The 19348-nt window shown below is 43.8% G+C and overlaps 1 protein-coding gene across 1 annotated transcript in view; it reads right to left on the bottom strand.

Moving 5' to 3' along the window:
- SERPINI1 (serpin family I member 1) overlaps window positions 1-19348 on the bottom strand; it is a 645085-nt gene that overhangs the window by 617044 nt on the left and 8693 nt on the right. Inside the window, exon 2 of the mRNA XM_044070737.1 lies at window positions 18798-19078. Within this exon, the coding sequence (XP_043926672.1) occupies window positions 18798-19078 (281 nt within the window). The remainder of the gene's footprint in view (window positions 1-18797; window positions 19079-19348) is intronic.

Here is a 19348-nt window from a genome sequence, read left to right as displayed (position 1 = left end):
TAAGCCAAAGGGCAGTGCAGAGAATTGGTAGTGCATTGAGCCAGCTTTGAATCTGAGGTATCTTCTGCATGTTTGTCTGATTGGGACATGCAGGTATGCCTCTTTAGATCTAAAGTCACAAGCCAAGCCTTCTTGCCAAACATGGGCAGAAGCTGCCGTAGAGTCAACATTTTGAATTTTGGAATATCTAGATATGTGTTTACAATAGAAAGATCCAGTATTGGTCTCCAGGCTTTGTCCTTTCTGGGTACCAAGAACAGTCTTGAATAGAATCCCTGTCCCTGCTCTTGCACTGGTACTTGTTGAATGGCCCTCATGTCCATGAGAGATGAGACTTGTTTTTGTGCCTCTGCCCATTGATGTTTTGGCAGGTCTGGCCAACCGTTTGCCCTTGGCAGGGTATGGAAGTGAAACTTGTAACCTTGTGAAACTGTTTAAGACCCATTTGTCCTGGGTTATTATGTGCCAATTTTGAGAAAAAAGTGCTAGTTTTCCCCCTAAAGGTGCTGCCAGAAGATAAGTGCTTGGCGCAGGCAGGGGGAAGTCATTGGGACTGTTTCCTATATGGCTGTGATTTGTCTTCTACAGTTTTGGAGGTAGAAGCACCCCATTGTTTAGACCTGTATGAACCTTGGGGCTGGGATCTGCCTCTAGGGCATCTGTATCTGCCCCTTTGTGGCCTGTCTGACACTGGAAAGGACCAATTCTTTGTAGGCCAGTGTCTGCTAATTCTTGGTGGCTGTACCTGTAAGAAATCCTTGACTGTTTGCATAGATTTAGCTTTGTCCTCCATTTTCTTTAACACCTCTTCTGCTTTAACACCAAACAAAGCATCATGCTCTAACGGAGCATCTAATAATTTTGCTTTAACATGATCAGGTAGACTTTGTTCCTTTAACCAAGCATGCCTCCTAATGACAGAACCCGTAACTGCAGCCCTGCAGGAGGCCTCCAGAGAATCCAAACCACATTGCAAAGTATGCTTTCCAACTTATTCAGCTGCATGCAATAAAGCCTGCATTCCTTTGTTTTCTGCACATTCAGAATGTAACAACATTTTCTGTTTAAGCAGCGACATAATATATTGCTGATATTTGAGCATATGAAACGGACAATTTAAAGCCTTTATAGCCAAGGTAGCTGAAGTGTAAATATTTTTTCCCCATTCTGTCCAGTGCCGTGGAATCCCTGTCAGAGGGAGTAGGGTTTCTTGCAGTGGAAGCCTTGACCCCTTTGGGACCCTGAGATAGTTTCTGGGTCAGCAGCAGGGTTTTTGAAAAGGAATTTATGAGAGTCGGGAACCCTGTAGTACCTGTCTGGCTTAACAGGAGCTGGAGGTAAGGAGTCAGGGGTCAGACTGGACTCTGAAAATACATAATCTACAATGTCTAACACAGGTGGAATAGCTAGGGGCCTGTGTTGTGGTAGTAAAAGGAAGTCTCTGAGCCTTTTGTAAGATTCTGAATAATCTTGGCCCTCTCCCAGTGGAAATGCTCCCTCAAAGTATGTAATGTTTCCCCAAAAGAATAATCCTCAGGAGGAGAGGCTGAAAGGATAGATTCTTCAGCAACAGAATCCTCATAGGGAGGAAGAGAGTATTCCTGATCAGAAGAGGAATCAGATGAAATGGAAACCTGATCTGAAGATTCATATTTTATCTCTTGCCTAGGTCTCCTATCAGGAGGGTGATAGGAACCCCTGATCAAAGTAATTAGGTCTTCGGCCATTTTGAGCATCTGTTTTTTAGGCATGGAGGCCTGTCCATGAGGCTGTTGTACTTGTTACTTTGTCTTTAAAGGTGCTTTAGTGTTGGCCTTTGAAGCTGAAGTCGTTTTAACATATAATTGAGTAGGCCCGAAAACACCCTCAGAAGCAGATGCCTGCTCAGTGGCTCTGGACCCATCTGAGGATATAGTTTCTGAAGGTCCAATACTTTGAGCTTCCAGCTGCCTGGTCGACTCCACATGGGTGTCTGTAGCAGCCTGCGAGTCTAAAGTAGCGGTCGTCAGGGGCTGAGAAGGCGCCTCACTGAGAACCGGCGACTGGCTTAGAAGAAGGCTCCTCGGATGCCTGTCCTCTTCTTTGCGTTTCTGAATTCCGGTAGTCGGATGGCTATCAGACGACAAGGTATAGTTAAATCTTCTGCCAAAATAGTGAAATGCAAAATCGTACCGACGCTTAATAGTGCATTGGTTAAATCTAGCACAAAACCGACAATTAGCAACGTCGTGGTCAGGGCCTAGGCAAGGAATACAGTAAGAATGAAAGTCCTTATGAGGTATTTGATTCCCACAAGAAATACAATTATTAACTTTCTGACATTGGTCTGGAGCAAGAAAAAAGTTTCCCCAACGGGGTACTTAGCTTTTAGTGAAGACTTCGGATCTGAAATTCGAACACGAAAATCTCAGCAGTCAGCCGACTGGCACTTGCCAACTGCTTTTGCTTCAGGCACCGCGTGGCAAGAAAGACTGAAGAAAATGGTGTCTGCTGCATCTTTTAAACCCCTGGCGCACTGACGTCAAGGAAGAGGAGACAGCAACCAACGCTGGACCTAGACTTTGGAATTCAGGCCAACTGAGGGTAGCCTGCCATAACAATTGTAATGACTGCAACAGTGAAACACGAAGAACATGTCAAAGTTCCGATTGTAGCCAGAGACAAAATATCTGTGAAAACCAGGACCAAGAGTCCTACTGTATTGTCCTTATTGGTGAAGTAATTGTTACCCTGGAAGGGTGGAAGTTTTTGAAATTGGTTTATAGATTCGAGATGCTATCACACATCTTAGCAAAGCTGTGTGTGTGTGTATTATGGCACGTGTGCTAGATTCTGGTTCAGTTTCTAGTAAAGGGGTAGTGTGGGAACCAGCGTCAGATGAGCAGATGTGATGTCATTCTATAGCCAGCACTGAAATGATAATTAGACATTAGTGAGATGTCACTTAGCTCTCAGCAGTCTGTTTTTGAAACCTGATAAAGAAGGACCACTCACCTACATCATCTTGTCTTGTTCTAGTAAGTGGACTGTAATTCTTTAAATCAGTCTGTAAAATATAGTGAGATCAGTTAAGTAATGTTTTTATGCATCTGTGTCAATTTTTCCATCTGTCATTTTTAATATTTATTGTGATTGAAACTCTGGTGTTTAGTCTAAATAGCTATTCAGTCTTTTCATGTTCTTTTATTTTTTATATATATTTAAACATTCCATTGTGGCTGGTCATTTAGAGAATATTTTAACCTTTGAGAGTACATATTTGGTGACACTGTGGCCGCTCATGAAAGCCTTGCTGCATTGGTCAAACACTACCATCTGTATTATTTTACGAAGTATAATTGGGTACAGCCTTGTAACAGCCTTACAGTAGCTGGCTTTGAAGTGTTCCTGTGGCAGTATTTACCTTGTAGTCTAAACAGAGGGGCATAGCTGGTAAATTTGTACCAGCCTTTCCCAAGTGTATGTGTGCGTGTGCGTGTGTGTGTGTGTGTGTGTGTGTGTGTGTGTGTGTGTGTGTGTGTGTGTGTGTGTGTGTGTACACATGGACAAGAGAGAGCAAATTAAATCTCAAAATGTGTGTGCTGGCTACTTGGAGCAGGCGTGCACGAGAGAGAGCAAATTAAATCTCAAAATGTGTGTGCTGGCTACTTGGAGCAGGGATGCAAAGCAATTGTTTCACAGAGAGGGTGGTGGAGGACTCTGCTTGGAACAATCGGCTGAGGACTACTATTTAGCGGAGTCAGTAGGGAGTCTTATTGTGGCAGAGAGAGAGAAGGGAAACCCAGCCCCAAGTGTGCGCTTAAGGGAAATTGTGCATGGTGTAGAGCTGCATCTGGAAATAGTGTGTGTATCTATCTTTGTTCCAAGTAAACGTCCCTCACCAGTGTCAGTTGTAAGGACTGAGGCTCATTGACTACTGGCCCAGGAGGGACATCATTAGGGAAGACAGAAATTTCTTCAGAGGTTATAACTAGGGAGTGGGGAAAAATGAAAAGTGCAGTTTAAAATTATGGTAGAAATAAAAGAGCTATATTATAAAGTAATGAACTATTCAGAGGGGCTGACATGGGTTAAAGTATTGAAGAATAAGGTGACTCACAGAACAAGAAGAGGTGCAACTGCAGAGTGCTAAAGAGAAGATAGGGAAGTTTTTGGACAGTATACAAGAGTTTAGAGAAAGGCTGCTATAAAGCAATTGTTTTTTGATAAATCCAGGTGACAAAAATGTTTAGCACAATAACTCAGGCAACAGAAAGTAGAAAGTGTTATTGTCAAACTTAGGGAGCCTATAACAAAAACAAAGATCCTGTAGAGGTATTGGAGACATTCTGGAAATTTTATGAAAATTTGTATAAAGCAAAGAAGCGCGGCAAGAAAGACTGAAGAAAATGGCGTCGGCTGCTTCTTTTATACCCCTGACGACCTGACATCACGGAATGGGCGACAGTGGCCGACGCAGGACCCAAGACTTTGGAATTCAGGCCGGCTGAGGGCAACCTGCCAGCAGGATTACCCAAATGTAATGACCGTAACAGTGAAACACGAATAATATCTTACCACTTCTGCCTCAAGTAAGGTGAAGTTTGCTTTAGAAAAGTTTTTCACTGTGATTTCCTTGGTTGGGGGTGGTGGTAGGGTTTGGACATCCAGGGTGATTAGTTTATGGTCTGATCTAACCAGTGACTGGTTGACCTCCAGTACGGAACACCTGTCGCCCATGTTGGTGATGACCAGGTCCAATATGTTGTGGCCTCTGGTAGGGGAGTTTACCAGCTGATCCAGGGCATTTGAGATGATAAATTCCAGGAAGCGCTGAGCCTGGGAGTTTGTACTCAAGTAGTTTTCCCAGTTAATGGTAGGGTAATTGAAATTGCCCAATATCAGGGTGTTCAGTAGGACGTTCATGCTTTCCAGCGTCTCCAGAAAGGTTGAGTGGTGGTCCTGGGTCATGGAGGGTGATCTGTAGCAGACCACAATTTGCATTGCAGATTTGCCCAATGTTAGTTACACATGGATGATCTCAGAGGTATCATGCTGCACCACTAACTTGGAGGTCTGAGTACCCTTGATGAATATGGATACAGCCCCTCCCCCCTTTTGTTTCGGTCTATGTTCTGTGGTTAAAATTTGTGGTATGAGTTGTAGCCCAGTAGTGCTGGAGTGCTCTCTGGAGCCTTGAACCAGGTTTCAGTTACTGCACAGCTGTAGACATTCTCCATACTTAGCAGTGCTTCGAGCGCATGCATTTTGAGATTTAAACTCCTGGCGTTGAGTAGCCAAACGCTCACTTTTTTTTTTTTTTTTACTTGGGCTGTTTACGGTGGTGGGTTTGAATTTTGAGCCTTGCCTAAAAAAGGCACTATGGAGGCAGCAAGAGCCTTGGCCAGTATTCAAAAGCCAAGGGGTGACAGGTGCAAGGAGTCTCTTGCGAAGCAACGCGGCTTGTCGAGCATGTCATCCCAGGCTGACAGACACTGGATCCCCTTTGAATGAAAGCAGAAGCTTAGCCAGTTGTAATTTTTTCTTTATACTGAGGTATCATTCTTGGTGAGGGCAGGATTCTACTCAGGGTCAGGGTCATACCCACCTGGGCTACATGATCAGAGAGCTCTTCCCTGTCTCTTTTCATGTAGTCCAGGGAGGTACATTTCAGGTCATTCATACCAACACAAACAATGACAGAGTCATATTTGTACTTGTTTTGGAGTGACCTGAGTGCTTGTGTTACATGGCAGATTCTGGCTCCCGATAGACAGCTAACAGTAACCTTCTTGTCCAGCCTAGTGAGTGGGGCGTCAGTGTGCCTGACTATTGAGTCGCGTATTACTAGTGTGTTAAGCATGTTATTTCGCCTTAAGGGCTGTGATTGTGCGGCACATTGATTTTGTGCTCTGTGTGTTGTCTGGTTTGTGATGGGAGGTGCAGGTTTTGTGGGTGTCTGCTTTGGAGCTCCCTTATGCTTTTGCAGGTTTTTATTTAGAGCCTCAGAATATGATTTTGTGTATTTATGTGTATTTTTTGACAGTGCTTGTTTAGTAGGTCTATGTGAGGCTGGAAGTGTGGTGCAAGTGTTAACCTTCTCCTGACTGTCTGATCCAGTCTTAGGTGGAGAAACCTTAGCCTCCAGTTTGGCTGTATAATTGCATCTCTCACATATATGTTAGTGTTTTGTGGTAGAAGGAGAGGGCTGTGTGTACATGAGGCAGTTGTAACATTGCCTCAGGATACCCAGATTCACCAGCTGGACTGGAGAGTACACCTGAAGTTGCCCTTTGGTCATGCCTGAATAGTAGGGTGAGCTGCTTAGTCGCTTGGTTGGTGAGGCGTGGATAAAGAGCCTTGCAGTCAAGTGTCGGGGTATATTAGTGCTTGCTAGTAGGTCTGAGCAAGTGTTTGACTGTAGGATGCTTTTTGAGTGCTTAGGTTGAGAGTTAGACTAGTTTCAAGTAAAAACTGAAGAGGAGACTTAGTGGAGCCGGGAATAATTTAACCCCAAGCAGTGCTGCCCGGCGCACAAGGTTAGAGGTAGATGAGCCTTAACTATTAACAGTTAAGATAGGAGATAAGGAAAAATGTGATGTATAATCAATCTGCAGGAAAATCTGTATTCCTGTGGAAGTTTGGAAGCTGGGATGGAAGAACATGATAAAAATCTGGAAGGTTTTGTTTAACAGCATTTTAAAAGGAGGGGAAACCCCAACATTGCAAGCTGTGGTAGCTGGAAAACCTAAAGACAGCATAGACCTACCAGACCCTGCTTCATACAGGCCCATTTCAGTTTTAAACTACAATTATAAAGTGTTTTATGTCTATAATAATTAAAAGAATGGCAAAGGTGTTGTAAAAATAAACAGATCTGGATCAATACAGTTTTGTGGAGGGAGCCAAACATTTGAGAACATTAACAGACCAAAGATTACATTAACAGAACAAAGATTATCCAGAGGGAAGCAGAATGTAAAAAGATATTGCTGTTTGGTCTTGATGCAGAGAGAAAGCATTTGACAGAGTAAGCTGAGATTTTAGGAGTAGGCTAATGGAAGTATTTTCATTCCCTGATACAATAAAGTTAATTAGGAGAATATATGACGGATTGGAGGCAAAAATTGAGTAGGAAGGTTTCTATCTGAAGCTGTGTCTGAACAGACGAACCAGGCAGGGATGTTCTCTTTCCCTTTTATTTGATTTATATTTAGAGCCACTGGCTCTAAATGGGAAGAGGTTAGACAGAAATTTGAACTGCAGGCTAGAGACTGCCTTCACTATCAGGGATTGATGTTAGAGTATAGGCAAAGAGCAAGGGATAGGTTCAGAGGTGTGTACTGGACAAACTGGAACAATAAACATACAGAATATTATATTCATACAGTAGCAGAAAGTATTCCAAGAACTGAGCCAACACAGGAATGGAGAAAGAAAATTCAGCCAATAGGGATGACTGCAATTAGGAGTACAGAGAACAGGCAAGTGGGGTGGAAATTACTAGAGAAAACTAGCAAAGGCACCAAAGTACTGAGAGCAAATAATCTGAGAGGGAAAGATAATAGAATGGAAAGAGGCCAAGAATTCATTTGGACTACAAGCTAGAGATTAACATTAATCCTTGATGAGGAAAGGCAGAGTACAGGCAAAGAGAAAGGTAAAGGCGAATTCTAAGTGAAAAACCTGCTCTGGTAGAGTTTTTAGTCAAATCTAGAGTAAAGGTTGCTGTAAAAAAAATGGATAATTAGAGGGGCAGAAAGAGGTATCTGGAAACATACATTTTTGAAGTGTAAGGAGTTTGCAGAATTAAAACAAAATCCCTGCAGAGTACTCTGTCAGAAATACTGGGTGAGCAAATGGGTGTAACTAAGAAAATGATTTTTTTTATCTGGAATACAGGATTTGAATTGCCCAGACATAACAAGGCCTTATGTTCAATTCTGGTGGCTGCCAACAAAGCAATTACTAGAAAATGGAAATCAAAGACTAAACTAACTGTATTTTAAGTACTGAATATTGTAAAAGAAATAAAAGAATTGGAAGTGGGACCTATGTGAAAGGGAAGGTGCAACTTGCATTGAAAAAAATGGAAATTGTGGGAATAATGTTTTGGAGGAATTGTGATGTTTAAGGGAAGGCAGGAATTGTGCAACTTATCCAATGTTAGATTGATGATATACAAAAGTATACATGTGGTGTACAATGTTTACAACTGGAAACATGTTAATATGATTTATTTATTTTATAAAAATGGATGTTTATCTACGTCTTAAGTGATAATTCAATAACTGTATTAAAAAATAAATGGAGGAGAAAGTTGGGGTCACTCAATTTTTTTTTCTCCCTAAGTAAACAAGAACTGGTTGCACACTTTCTGCAGTTCCCAAATGCTCCTACCAGATTCTATCCTACTCTATTGTTGAAATAATTTTTTTTAAACAAACCATCTCTATTAAGTAGTCAAAAATTAAAACATCACTTTCTTGAATCTAAACTATCCATCATTTTCAGTACAATTCTTAAAAAATGAAAAAGGCATAGCTGGATGCATTCTTCTGAACCTATAGGAGTTCAGTTTCACACATACTACAAAAATCCATCTTTCTTCCCAGAAGAAAAGTACAGTTTTGTACCTACCATAAATGTAGATGTTCGAAGATCTACATTGCTGCAGTCCTTACACTTGGGTAGTCCGCTGTCCTCGGTCGGCCCGAATATCAAAGTATTAGGCTGACGTCGGTCAAGGCGCTTAAGACTGACATCAGGACGTCAGGGTACAAATGCGCATGACCGACGTCATATCCTCAGTCTTTTCTTGCCCCAGATGTCAGAAGAACCTAAAAAGAAAGGCCAAAACCAAAAGACAGCAAAAAACAACCAACCACCCTTGCACTAATCATATGTACAATATATACAATATCCACAATATTTACAACCCAAACCACACAACCGCCTCTAACTACAGAGGGGAAGGAGGGAGGGTAAATTGGACTGCAGCAATGTAGATCTTCGAACATCTACATTTATGGTAGGTACAAAACTGTACTATGTTCTTCATCTCACATTGCTGCAGTCCTTACACTTGGGTAGAATCCCAAAGCAGAGGTAAGGGAGGATGGCAAAACTATAAAGCATTAGGAGCTGCCAAAATGCCCTGTAAAATTGCAGTGGCAAAACCAGCCCTAGATTTAGAGTAAAGTGGAAGGTGGTAATGCTTAGAGAAAGTATGCACTGAACTCCAAGTAGCTGCCTCCAAAATATCTTTAGTTGCCACCCCTTAAAAAGCTGTAGAAGTGGCAGTAGCCCTAGTGGAATGAGGCCTAATCCCAGCTGGAATCTCCTTACCATGATGGGAATAACAGAAAGCAATACAAAACCCAATCCACTTAGAAATAGTTTGTTTTGAAACAGGCTTGCCCTGAGAACCCAAAGCAAATGAAACAAATAACTGCTGAGACTGCCTGAACCCTTTAGTTCTGCTCAAATAATATCGCAACTGCCTGTGTATATCCAAAGTGTGCAAAATCTTTTCCCCTTTATTTTCCGGGGTCGCATAAAAGCTAGGCAAATCAATAGTTTGGTTTAAAGCCACACTAGAAACCACTTTAGGCATAAAGGAAGGATTAGTACGCAAAGATACTCTGTCCTTATGGAAAATTAAGAAAGGCTCAACTGCCATAAGGGCCTGTAATTCAGAACCCCTTCTCGCAGAGGTAATGGCCAACAAAAAAGCAGTCTTCCATGATAAATATTTCAACTCAGCAGTAGCTGCAGGCTCAAAAGGTTGTAGAGTGAGTTTCTCCAACACAAAATTGACATCCCAAGCAGGAGTAGGAGCTCTACGTGGGGGTCTTATATTCTTTGCCCCTCCAAGGAATTGTTTAAACAAAGGATGAGAAAACAATGGTGGGTCACAGTCATAGTGAGCAGAAATTGCTGCAGCATGAACCTTAATAGAGGAGAAGGACAAACCTTTGTCCAGTAACTCAGTAAGATATTGAAGAGCCACACTTAAATTAGGCTTAGAAACATCAAATTCCTTTGCTGCACTCCAAAATAAAAATCTCCTCCATTTATCTGCGTACACTTTTCTTGTACTAGGCCTTCTGGCCTCCAAAATAACATTCAAAACTTGCTGTGGAAGCTGAGACCCTCCAGGGTTTAAAACAGAATATGCCAGGCTGTTAGATGCAGAGAGTGAAGTTTGACATTGAGTAAATGACTGTTCTCCTGAGACAGCAGGTGTGGAATCAAGGCAAAGGCCATGGAGGCTCCCGTATCAGACTTCTCAGTAATGGGTACCAGTGCTGTCGAGGCCAATCTGGAGCTATTAGAATCATCTTTGGCTTGTCCTGTCTGACCTTCAGGAGTACCTTTGGGAGGAGAGGCAGAGGTGGAAAGGCATACACATGAAGATTGCTCCAATTGAATGAGAGAGCATCCACTTTCCAAGCTGTGGGATGAAACCTTTTGTGCAAAACTTTGGCAGCTGGTAGTTTAGTGGAGAAGCGAACAGATCTATGTCTGGAGTTCCCCATAACACTGTCAATTTCTGAAATACATGAGGATCCAATTTCCACTCGTGGGGATCCATAATTTGTCTGCTCAACACATCTGCTAAGGAGTTCTGTGCTCCCGGCAGAAACCTTGCCTGAAGATTTAGCTGTAAACTGAGAGCAGTCTCCCACAAAATCATTGCTTGTCTGCATAGGGGATAAGAATGCGTTCCCCCTTGCTTGTTGATGTACCACATGACAGTTGTGTTGTCTGTTAGAACCAACACCTGCCCTGGAAGAAGTAAATCCTTGAAAGCTATTAATGCAAATTGGACTGCTAACATCTCCTTCAAGTTGATATGTAGATGTTGAAGTCTGGCAGGCCACTTGTCTTGTACCCACTTTCCATTTAGATGAGCTCCCCAAGCTTTGTCTGAGGCATCTGTCGTTAGAATCTGACTCGCCTCTGGCCGGGTCACAGAGAGTCCCTTGTTTAGGTGACATTCCTGAGCCCACCACAAAAATTCCTTTTGAATGCAAGGTATTATCTGAATGACAGTGTCCATATCTTGGCAGTGCTGTGTCCATACATTTTTGAGATACCATTGTAGCTTCCTCATATGCAGTTTGGCATTGGGAAGCACCAGAATACAAGATGCCATGAACCCCAAGGCTTGAAGGACTGTCCTTGCAGTCAGCCTGGACTGATGAGACAATTGATGGAAGTACAGAGAAAGATTCTTTTGTTTGTCCGGGGTCAAAAAAGCCATCTGGGATACTGTATTCAGTCTCACACCCAGAAAGCACATGTCCTGAGAGGGTACTAGACTGGACTTTATTTCGTTCACAGAATACCCCAGGCATCTTAGCACTGCTATCACATACTGTAAATGATGAAGTTCGTCCTTTTCTCGGGCCAGCATCAGGCAATCGTCCAAATAAGGATAGATCTGTATTCCTCTTAGCCTGAAGAAAGCTATCACTGGAGCCAGAACCTTTGTGAACACTCTGGGCACAGTAGATAAGCCAAAGGGCAATGCAGAGAACTGATAATGAGAAGTCCCAGCCCGAAAACGCAGATACTTCCTGCAACTGAGCCCGATAGGAACATGAAGGTAAGCCTCCTTGAGATCCAGAGTCACCATCCAGTGATCTTTGCCCAGCAGAGGCAAAAGCTGTTGTAACGTCAACATTTTGAACTTGGGAATGTCCAGATATGTGTTGAGGATAGATAAATCCAAAATTGGTCTCCACGTGTTCCCCTTCTTTGGTACTAGGAACAGGCGAGAATAAAATCCTAGGCCCACTTCTGGCAGAGGGACCGGTTGTATGGCCCCTATTTGAAGTAGCAGAGAAATTTGTTTGTGAGCCTCTAGCCTTTGCTGAGGAGGAACGTCCGGCATGCCTTTGAAAGGAGGCAAGGTATGGAAATAAAACTTGTAACCTTGGTGTATGATATCCAATACCCATCTGTCTTGGGTAACCAAACTCCAATTTTCCTTGAAGAGTGCCAACCTTCCTCCCAAAGGTGCTGCCAGGCAAGAAGGATCTGGCAGCTGAAAAGGTAGGTCATTGGGCCTGTTTACGAAAGGACTGGCCCCTGCCCTCACCCGAAGACTGTGCAGGTGAACTCCCTGTTCTAGGCCTGAAGGAACTCTGAGCTCTACCCCTACCACGTCTAGATCTACCCCTAGACTGAGAATCATAAGAAGGATACGTCCACCCCTTAGCAGGCCAATTCCTACTAAACTTCGGAGGCTGAACTTGCAAAAAATCTTTAACAGCCTGCATAGACTTAGCCTTGTCTTCCATTTTCTTCAAGACTGACTCCACAGGTGAACCAAACAACACATCAGACTGTAAAGGAGCATCCAAAATCCTTGTCTTAACATGGTCAGATAAATTCTGATCCCTCAGCCAGGTGTGCCTGCGAAGAACTGAACCAGTGGCAGCCACCCTAGATGAGGCCTGTTCAGCATCAAAACCACATTGTAAAGAATGCTTACCCACTTGTTCAGAGACATGCACCAAATCTTGCAATTCTTTACACTCAATACCTTCCGCCAGAGCATCTACCTTAGACTTCAATTGAGAAAGAAGATAGTTTTGATATTTCAACATGTGAAACTGGCAATTCAAAGCCCTCATAGCTAAGGTGGAAGAAGTATAGACTTTCTTTCTCCATCTATCCAAAGCTCTGGCCTCTTTATCTGGAGGCACCGGATTCTTTACAACAGAGGCCTTGACACCCTTAGGTCCCTGACTAACAGTTTCTGGGTCCGCCCTAGGACTCTTATAAAGATACTTATGAGCCTCAGGCACCCTGTAATATCTATCCAGCTTAACAGGAGCAGGAGGCAAAGAATCAGGATTAAGTGAAGCCTCTGCAAACACATCTTCCACAACATCCAGAACAGGAGGTATAGCCAAGGGCCTATGCTGGGGCAAAAGCAAAAATTCCCGAAGCCTTTTCCTGGAATCAGAGAAATCCTGACCTTCCCACTTAAAATGTTCCCTCATGGAATGAAGAGTCTCTGAAAAAGAGAAATCCTCTGGAGGAGAAGCAGAAGGAGTCGAATCATCTGCATCAGAATCAGAATAAGGAGAGTATTCCTGCAAGTCTTCAGCCGAAGACTCTGAAACATCCGAAGCCTGCTCAAAACTCCCCAACTCTGGCTCCACCCTAGGCCTCTTATCAGGAGGGGGCAAGGAACCTCTAATCAAAGTAATTAAATCTTCTGCCATTTTAAGCATGTGCTTCTTGGGCACAGACCCTGCTGAACTAGGAGTGACACCAACAGAAGCTAAACCTGGCCTGCCTCTGGGAGAAGCCTTGGAAACAGAAGGAGAGGGCCTAACCACCCTAGGAAGGGAGGGGAGTATAGTAACCTGAGAAGCCCCTTCAGCCTGACCTACCTCCTGAGAGGCCACATCCTGCAATATCAAAGTCTCCCCCTGGGACTCCAGAGAAGCCTCCTGCGGAACCACCGGTTCCACTGACGCCTCTAAAGAACCGGCGTCCGGTACGGACGACTCTTCTTGCCTGGGTTTAGCTGCTTTGTCTTTGCGCTTCTTCGAGGAAGGGCGCCAGAGCATCCGACGGCATATTATAATTGCACCGCTTCCAAGACCAACCTGGCACAATCTAACCTTCGCAATAGTCACTTATTGAACCTAGCACAAAAGCGACACCCAACAACGTCGTGCTCAGGCCCCAAACAAGGAATACACAAAGTATGATAATCTCTATGCGGTATCTGCTTCCCACAAGAAATACAGTTATTCACTTTTTCTGACATCCGGTAAACCACTGAGGCAAGAAAAAACTAAAATATTCCCCAACGGGGTACTTAGCCAACTTTGACTCGGTCTGAAACTCCGAATTCGAAAAATTTCAGAACGCCGAACGGCACTTGCACCGCTGCTTCTGCATTGGACCATGCGGCAAAAAAGACTGAGGATATGATGTCGGTCATGCGCATTTGTACCCTGACGTCCTGATGTCAGTCTTAAGCGCCTTGACCGACGTCAGCCTAATACTTTGATATTCGGGCCGGCCGAGGACAGCGGACTACCCAAGTGTAAGGACTGCAGCAATGTGAGATGAAGAACATCAGATCCCCAGCTCTCCCAGTACTCATTACAAATTGTGACATTTAGGGTTCATAGGTTCATACTAGGCTATCTGCCCAAGGGCATTTAGAAGCCTAGCCCAGAGTTTTTGTGGCTTTCGCCACCCCTTTAGTTTGAAGAAAACTATGCCCATTATTTTGCTGTGCCTCTGTCAAGCAGAGACACTGAGGTAATCCCTGGGGTATATCTGCAATCTCCCATCCATTGGTCAAGATTTCTCTTGAACACGGCCAGTGAGGTGCTCTGCCTCACATCTACCGGGATTTTGTTCCACAGCATAGGGAGTCTTTGGGTGATGAATCTGTCCCTCCAGCACGTCCTATTAATAACCGTGTCAACGTTTAAATCTCCCGCCCTTGTAGTTCTGAGGGATCTAGATTTTTTGAGGTGAAGCATGTTCATCAAATCTGGGTTTGACATGGCCTTGTATGTCAGGCACAGGTCACCTCTGAGCAGCGGGCGACTGAATAGAGCTGAAGTTCTTTCAGTCGGGCAGCATAAGACATATTTTTGAGACCCTTTATCCTTTTGGTGAGGAACTTTTGGGGCCTTTCCAGCTGCTGCAGGTGTCGGGTCGGATACATTCCAAATGGGGCATTGTACTCAATCATTGGTCTGATGAGTGATGAGTACAGGGGGACAATGACCTCCCTTGATCTAGATGTGAATCCCTTTATGATCAGGTGGGCAATGTAGAAGGTCTTCCTAACTACTTTAGCAACGTGAGTGTCAAACGAAAGGTTACTGTCAACCTGAGTCCCCAGATCCCTGATGACTTCTGTGCTCAGTGGATTGCCACCTATATGGTAGCTAGGGGTGACCTTGTTTTTCCCGAAGGGTATGACTATGCATTTCTTGGCGTTTAAACTTTAGGCCATGGCTCTGGCACCAGTTATCCGTTTCTGTGAGTCCCTTCTGAAGGATATCTGTGTCAGATGTGTTTTCGACTATGGCGCCCAGTTTGCAGTCATCTGCAAACTTTGTCAGCCATAACCCTCCTGTGTTTGCTTGTACTTCAGAAAAATAGATGCTGAACAAGAGTGGGCCCAGGACTGAGCCCTGTGGGACCCCACTTGTGACAGGCTTTGAGTCTGACATGGCGCCAGCAACTCTGACCCTGTGGGTTCTGTCACTTAGCCAGTTTGCAACCCATCTTGTGATGTATGGGTTTACATTTAAGCTGATGAGTTTTTCAACGATCCCTGAGTGGGGTATTGTGTCAAAAGCCTTTGCCAGGTCGAGGTAGGCTGTATGGACTGCCTTTCCCTCATCAATGGCCTTGGTGACCGTTATGAAAAAGTCGACCAAGTTTAAAAGGCATGATCTGCCTTTGACAAAGCCAAACTGGGTTGGGTCCAAAGTCTGCAAGTTCCCTATGTCTTTATTTATGAGTTCCATTATGATCCTCTCCATGGCTTTGCAGATCAGGCTTGTCAAGCTGATGGGATGATAATTTCCAGGGTCGGTGGAGGCACTGCCTTTCTGAAGTGGGACCACAGTTGCCGTGCGCCACTCCTTGGGTATGTATCCTGAGGTGAGGCTAAGATTAAACAGCTGTCCTAACTGCGGGTTTAATTCCTCGTTGAGTTCGTGGAGCACACAGCCGGGGACACCATCTGGTCCCATGGATGCTGTGTTTTTTGCCTTAGAGAGAGCAGTTCTCACCTGGGCGTTAGAGATGTTTGGGGGGCTACAATCCTCTGGTATAGATATCTCTCCTTTTGGGGGGGGGGAGTTTGCACTGAACCTGTCAGCCAGTATATTGGCAATGTCTGTAGGTTCAGTAATTTTCACATCATTTTGAACTAATTCTGAGCATATCTGGGAGTTTCCTCCCAGGTTTCTAACATAGCTAAAGAAGGCCTTATGATTGTCTTTTGAGTCCTTTGCGATTTTTCTCTCAAAATTTGCCTTGGATGATTTTATGAGAGCTCTTAGCTTTTTACTTATAATGATCAAAGGTGTCTTACCTTTTAAGGATTTTGCTCCATCTTGTAGTAGCTTCCTCCTTTTGTTGTAGAGCTTGTTTATGGCTGGGGTCCACCAGACTGGACGCTTGCCTTTGGTACAAAGAGTCTTTGTTTTGATTGGGATTGCCTGATCCATGCAGTCCTGTAGGTGCTGGTAGAAGGCATTTGTAAGCGATTCAGCGGCTTGTGTAATGTTTACCGCCGGCTCGGGGGCCTTAAGAGACCACAGTAGTCTTTAGAAATGTGAAGTCGGCTTTTGAGAAGTTCTTCACTGTGGTCTTTTTATCTCAGGTGGGGGCGGGATGAGGACCTCCAGTGAGATTAGTTTATGATCTGATCTCACCTGTGAGGGGTATACTTCCGGTGTTGAACATTGTGATCCCATGTTCGTGATGATGAGGTCAAGTATGTTTTCACCTCTTGTGGGGATGGTGACTAGTTGTTCCATGGCATTTGAGTTTATGAACTCCAGGAACCTTTGGGCTAGAGTTTTTGGGCTTGAGTAGTGATCCCAGTCTATATTAGGGTAGTTGAAGTCACCTAGTATGATGGTGTTTGGAGATACATTTATCCCCTCCAGTGTTTTCAGGAAAGCTATGTGAGTTTTCTGAGTTTGAGAGGGTGGCCTGTAACATGCTACAAATTGAAGAGCAGTTTTGCCTATGGTTAATTGCACCTGGATCGTCTCCGATGCATCGTGCGTTGCCACCAACCTTGAGGTGTGGGTGTCCTTGATGAATATGGACACCCCCCCCTCCTTTCTTGGTGTTGTCCGGATTTTGGGGCCGGAACGCATGGTATGAGGTAAAACCTGATGGTGCTGGGGTGCTCTCAGGAGCCTTGAACCAGGTTTCAGTCACAGCACAGACATCGATGTTCTCCATACTGAGAAAGGCCTCGAGTGAGTGCATCTTGAGGTTGAGACTTCTGGCATTGAGCAGCATTACCCTTAGTTTTTTTTCTTTTTTGTGTTCTAGGGTGGTAGGTTTAGAATTTCAGCCTTGCCTAAAAAAGGCACTATGGGGGTGGCAAGAGCCTTTGCCAATATCCAGAAGCACAGGGGTGACAGGTGCAAGCCGTCCCTTGCGAAGCAGCGTGGCTTGTCCAGCATGTCATCCCAGGCAGACAGACATTGGATCCCCTTTGAATGACACCAGAGTTTAAGCCAATTATTAAAGCTGATCATCTTATCTCTGTATTGTGGCATCATTCTTGGTGAAGGTAGGATACTGCTCAAGGTCAGGGTCATACCTGCCTGGGCTACATAATCAGAGAGCTCCTCAATGTCTCTTTTCATGTAGTCCAAGGAAGTACGTCTCAGGTCGTTTACACCAGCGTGGACAATGACTGAGTCGTACTTGTACCTGCTGTTGAGAGACCCGAGTGCTTGCGTTATGTGGCGGATTCTAGCGCCCGACAGGCAGCTTACTGTGACCTTCTCCTTACTCAATCTGGTGAGCGGGATGTCAGTGTGTCTGACTATGGAGTCACCAATGACGAGTGTGTCTGGCATTGTGTTTGGCCTTAAGGGCTGTGACTGTTTGGCACACCGACTGTGTGGTCTATGTGTTGCATGTGTTGTGTCCTGAGGTGGTAGTTGTTTGGGTGTCTGCTTTGGTGGCCTCTGCTGTTTTGGTAGATTTTTGATCAAAGCCTCAGAGTATGTCTGTGTGTTTATGTGTATGATTTGGAGTTGTGATAGTACTATGTGAGACTGGGTGTGTGGTGTGTGTGGTACCCTTCTCCTCCTGTCTGGTCTTGCCAGTCTTATGTTGAGAGAGCTCAGCCTCCAGTTTGGCTGTATAGTTGCATCTCTCGCATGTATTTGTGTTTTGTGGGAGGAGGTGAGGGTTGTCTGTGTACATGAGGCAATTGTAACATTTCCTCAATATTCCCAGGTTCACCAGCTGAGCAGGAGAGGACACTAGCAACTGATCCCTCGACATGCTAGAAGGGATAGACAAAAAACTTAAAAAAAGACTCCGGGGGATGTGGTTGATCGAGAAAGGGGTTTAGGCTGGTGGGGTACTATCTATAGTAAAAGTGCTATATCAAGATGAAAAGTACTGTAGGAGCAAGTGCTAGGCTTTACAGATAGAAAATAGTCTACTTGGGAATCAAGTAGAGATGAACTTTTTAGTTATAGGATACGCTGGTTAGATCGGTAGTACAGTTTAAGGAAGGCTGTTTTAAGGGAAAATTTGAAGAATGGACTTTAGGTAGCCCAAATAGTTTAACCTTGATTAACCGCCGCTGCTCTTCTGTGCTCCTGTGGCAACTCCGCGCTAACGAGCGCTATATAGCAGGGGGCTGGAAAAAACAGGAAATCACCCAAAATGGCCAATGAATTACTAGTTGCTGTCTCTAACCACTCCTCTGAGGACAAACAAGCAGCTCAGTACTCCCCACTCTCACTGGTGAGTAAAGAAACTTCCCTCTGGCCACACAAGAAAATGGAGGAACACAGGAACCAAATATCAAAAAGTTGTTACTCTTTAGCAACTACACTATCTAATAACTGAACTATTTGTAATCTTTCCATAATCAAAATTCAGTCAACTACTACATGAAAATATTTCTTGTAGCTGTAGAGTCACAAAACAGGGCTTGGCAACATGAACAGGATATTACAGTTAACCAGTGGATTTCTTACATACTCAAGAGTTTTATTTTTAAGTTTGTGAATGTTGAGGGTAAACTGTAAATAAATACTTACTGTCTGTTTGGTTTTCCACCCACTCATTAATATGGTCAGCTACTGTAGAAGCCTGATGGAAGTCAACATTTTCTGCGTGTACATGAAAGTAGTTTTGCAATACTTTTAGAATGTCACCTTTGAGGTCAAAACCATTCTGCACAAAGAGAGAATTGGCAAGTTTCATCTCATAATGGCCTTTTTCTGTCTGGAGAGACTGCAGAAGGTCACTCAGCAATGGGAACTCTTCACCTTTAGAAGTGAAAAACAGAAGACATAAGTCACGGCAAACACACAGAAACCTTCCGAAATATAACCAAAAACACCAAACCCGGTGCTCGGTGATATACTGCCCAGTTTACTAGCAAAATATGGTTAAGAAAAGGAACCAAACAGGAGGAAAACCATTTTGAATGTATATACAATATAATCAATACAATTCATATTAAAAGTCATATTTAACATAAAATAGGAACTATTTAAGGATATTACTGACATGAGAACTAAGCATTTCAATAATATGACAATTTAAGTGCTGAACCATTTTAGAAATATCATGACAATACCTCCCT

The sequence above is a fragment of the Protopterus annectens genome, chromosome 4.part1, assembly GCF_019279795.1.
Source record: "Protopterus annectens isolate FY-2018-M chromosome 4.part1, PAN1.0, whole genome shotgun sequence".
In the NCBI taxonomy this organism is placed as follows: Eukaryota; Metazoa; Chordata; order Ceratodontiformes; family Protopteridae; genus Protopterus; species Protopterus annectens.
This window is presented reverse-complemented; position numbering and strand designations above follow the sequence as displayed.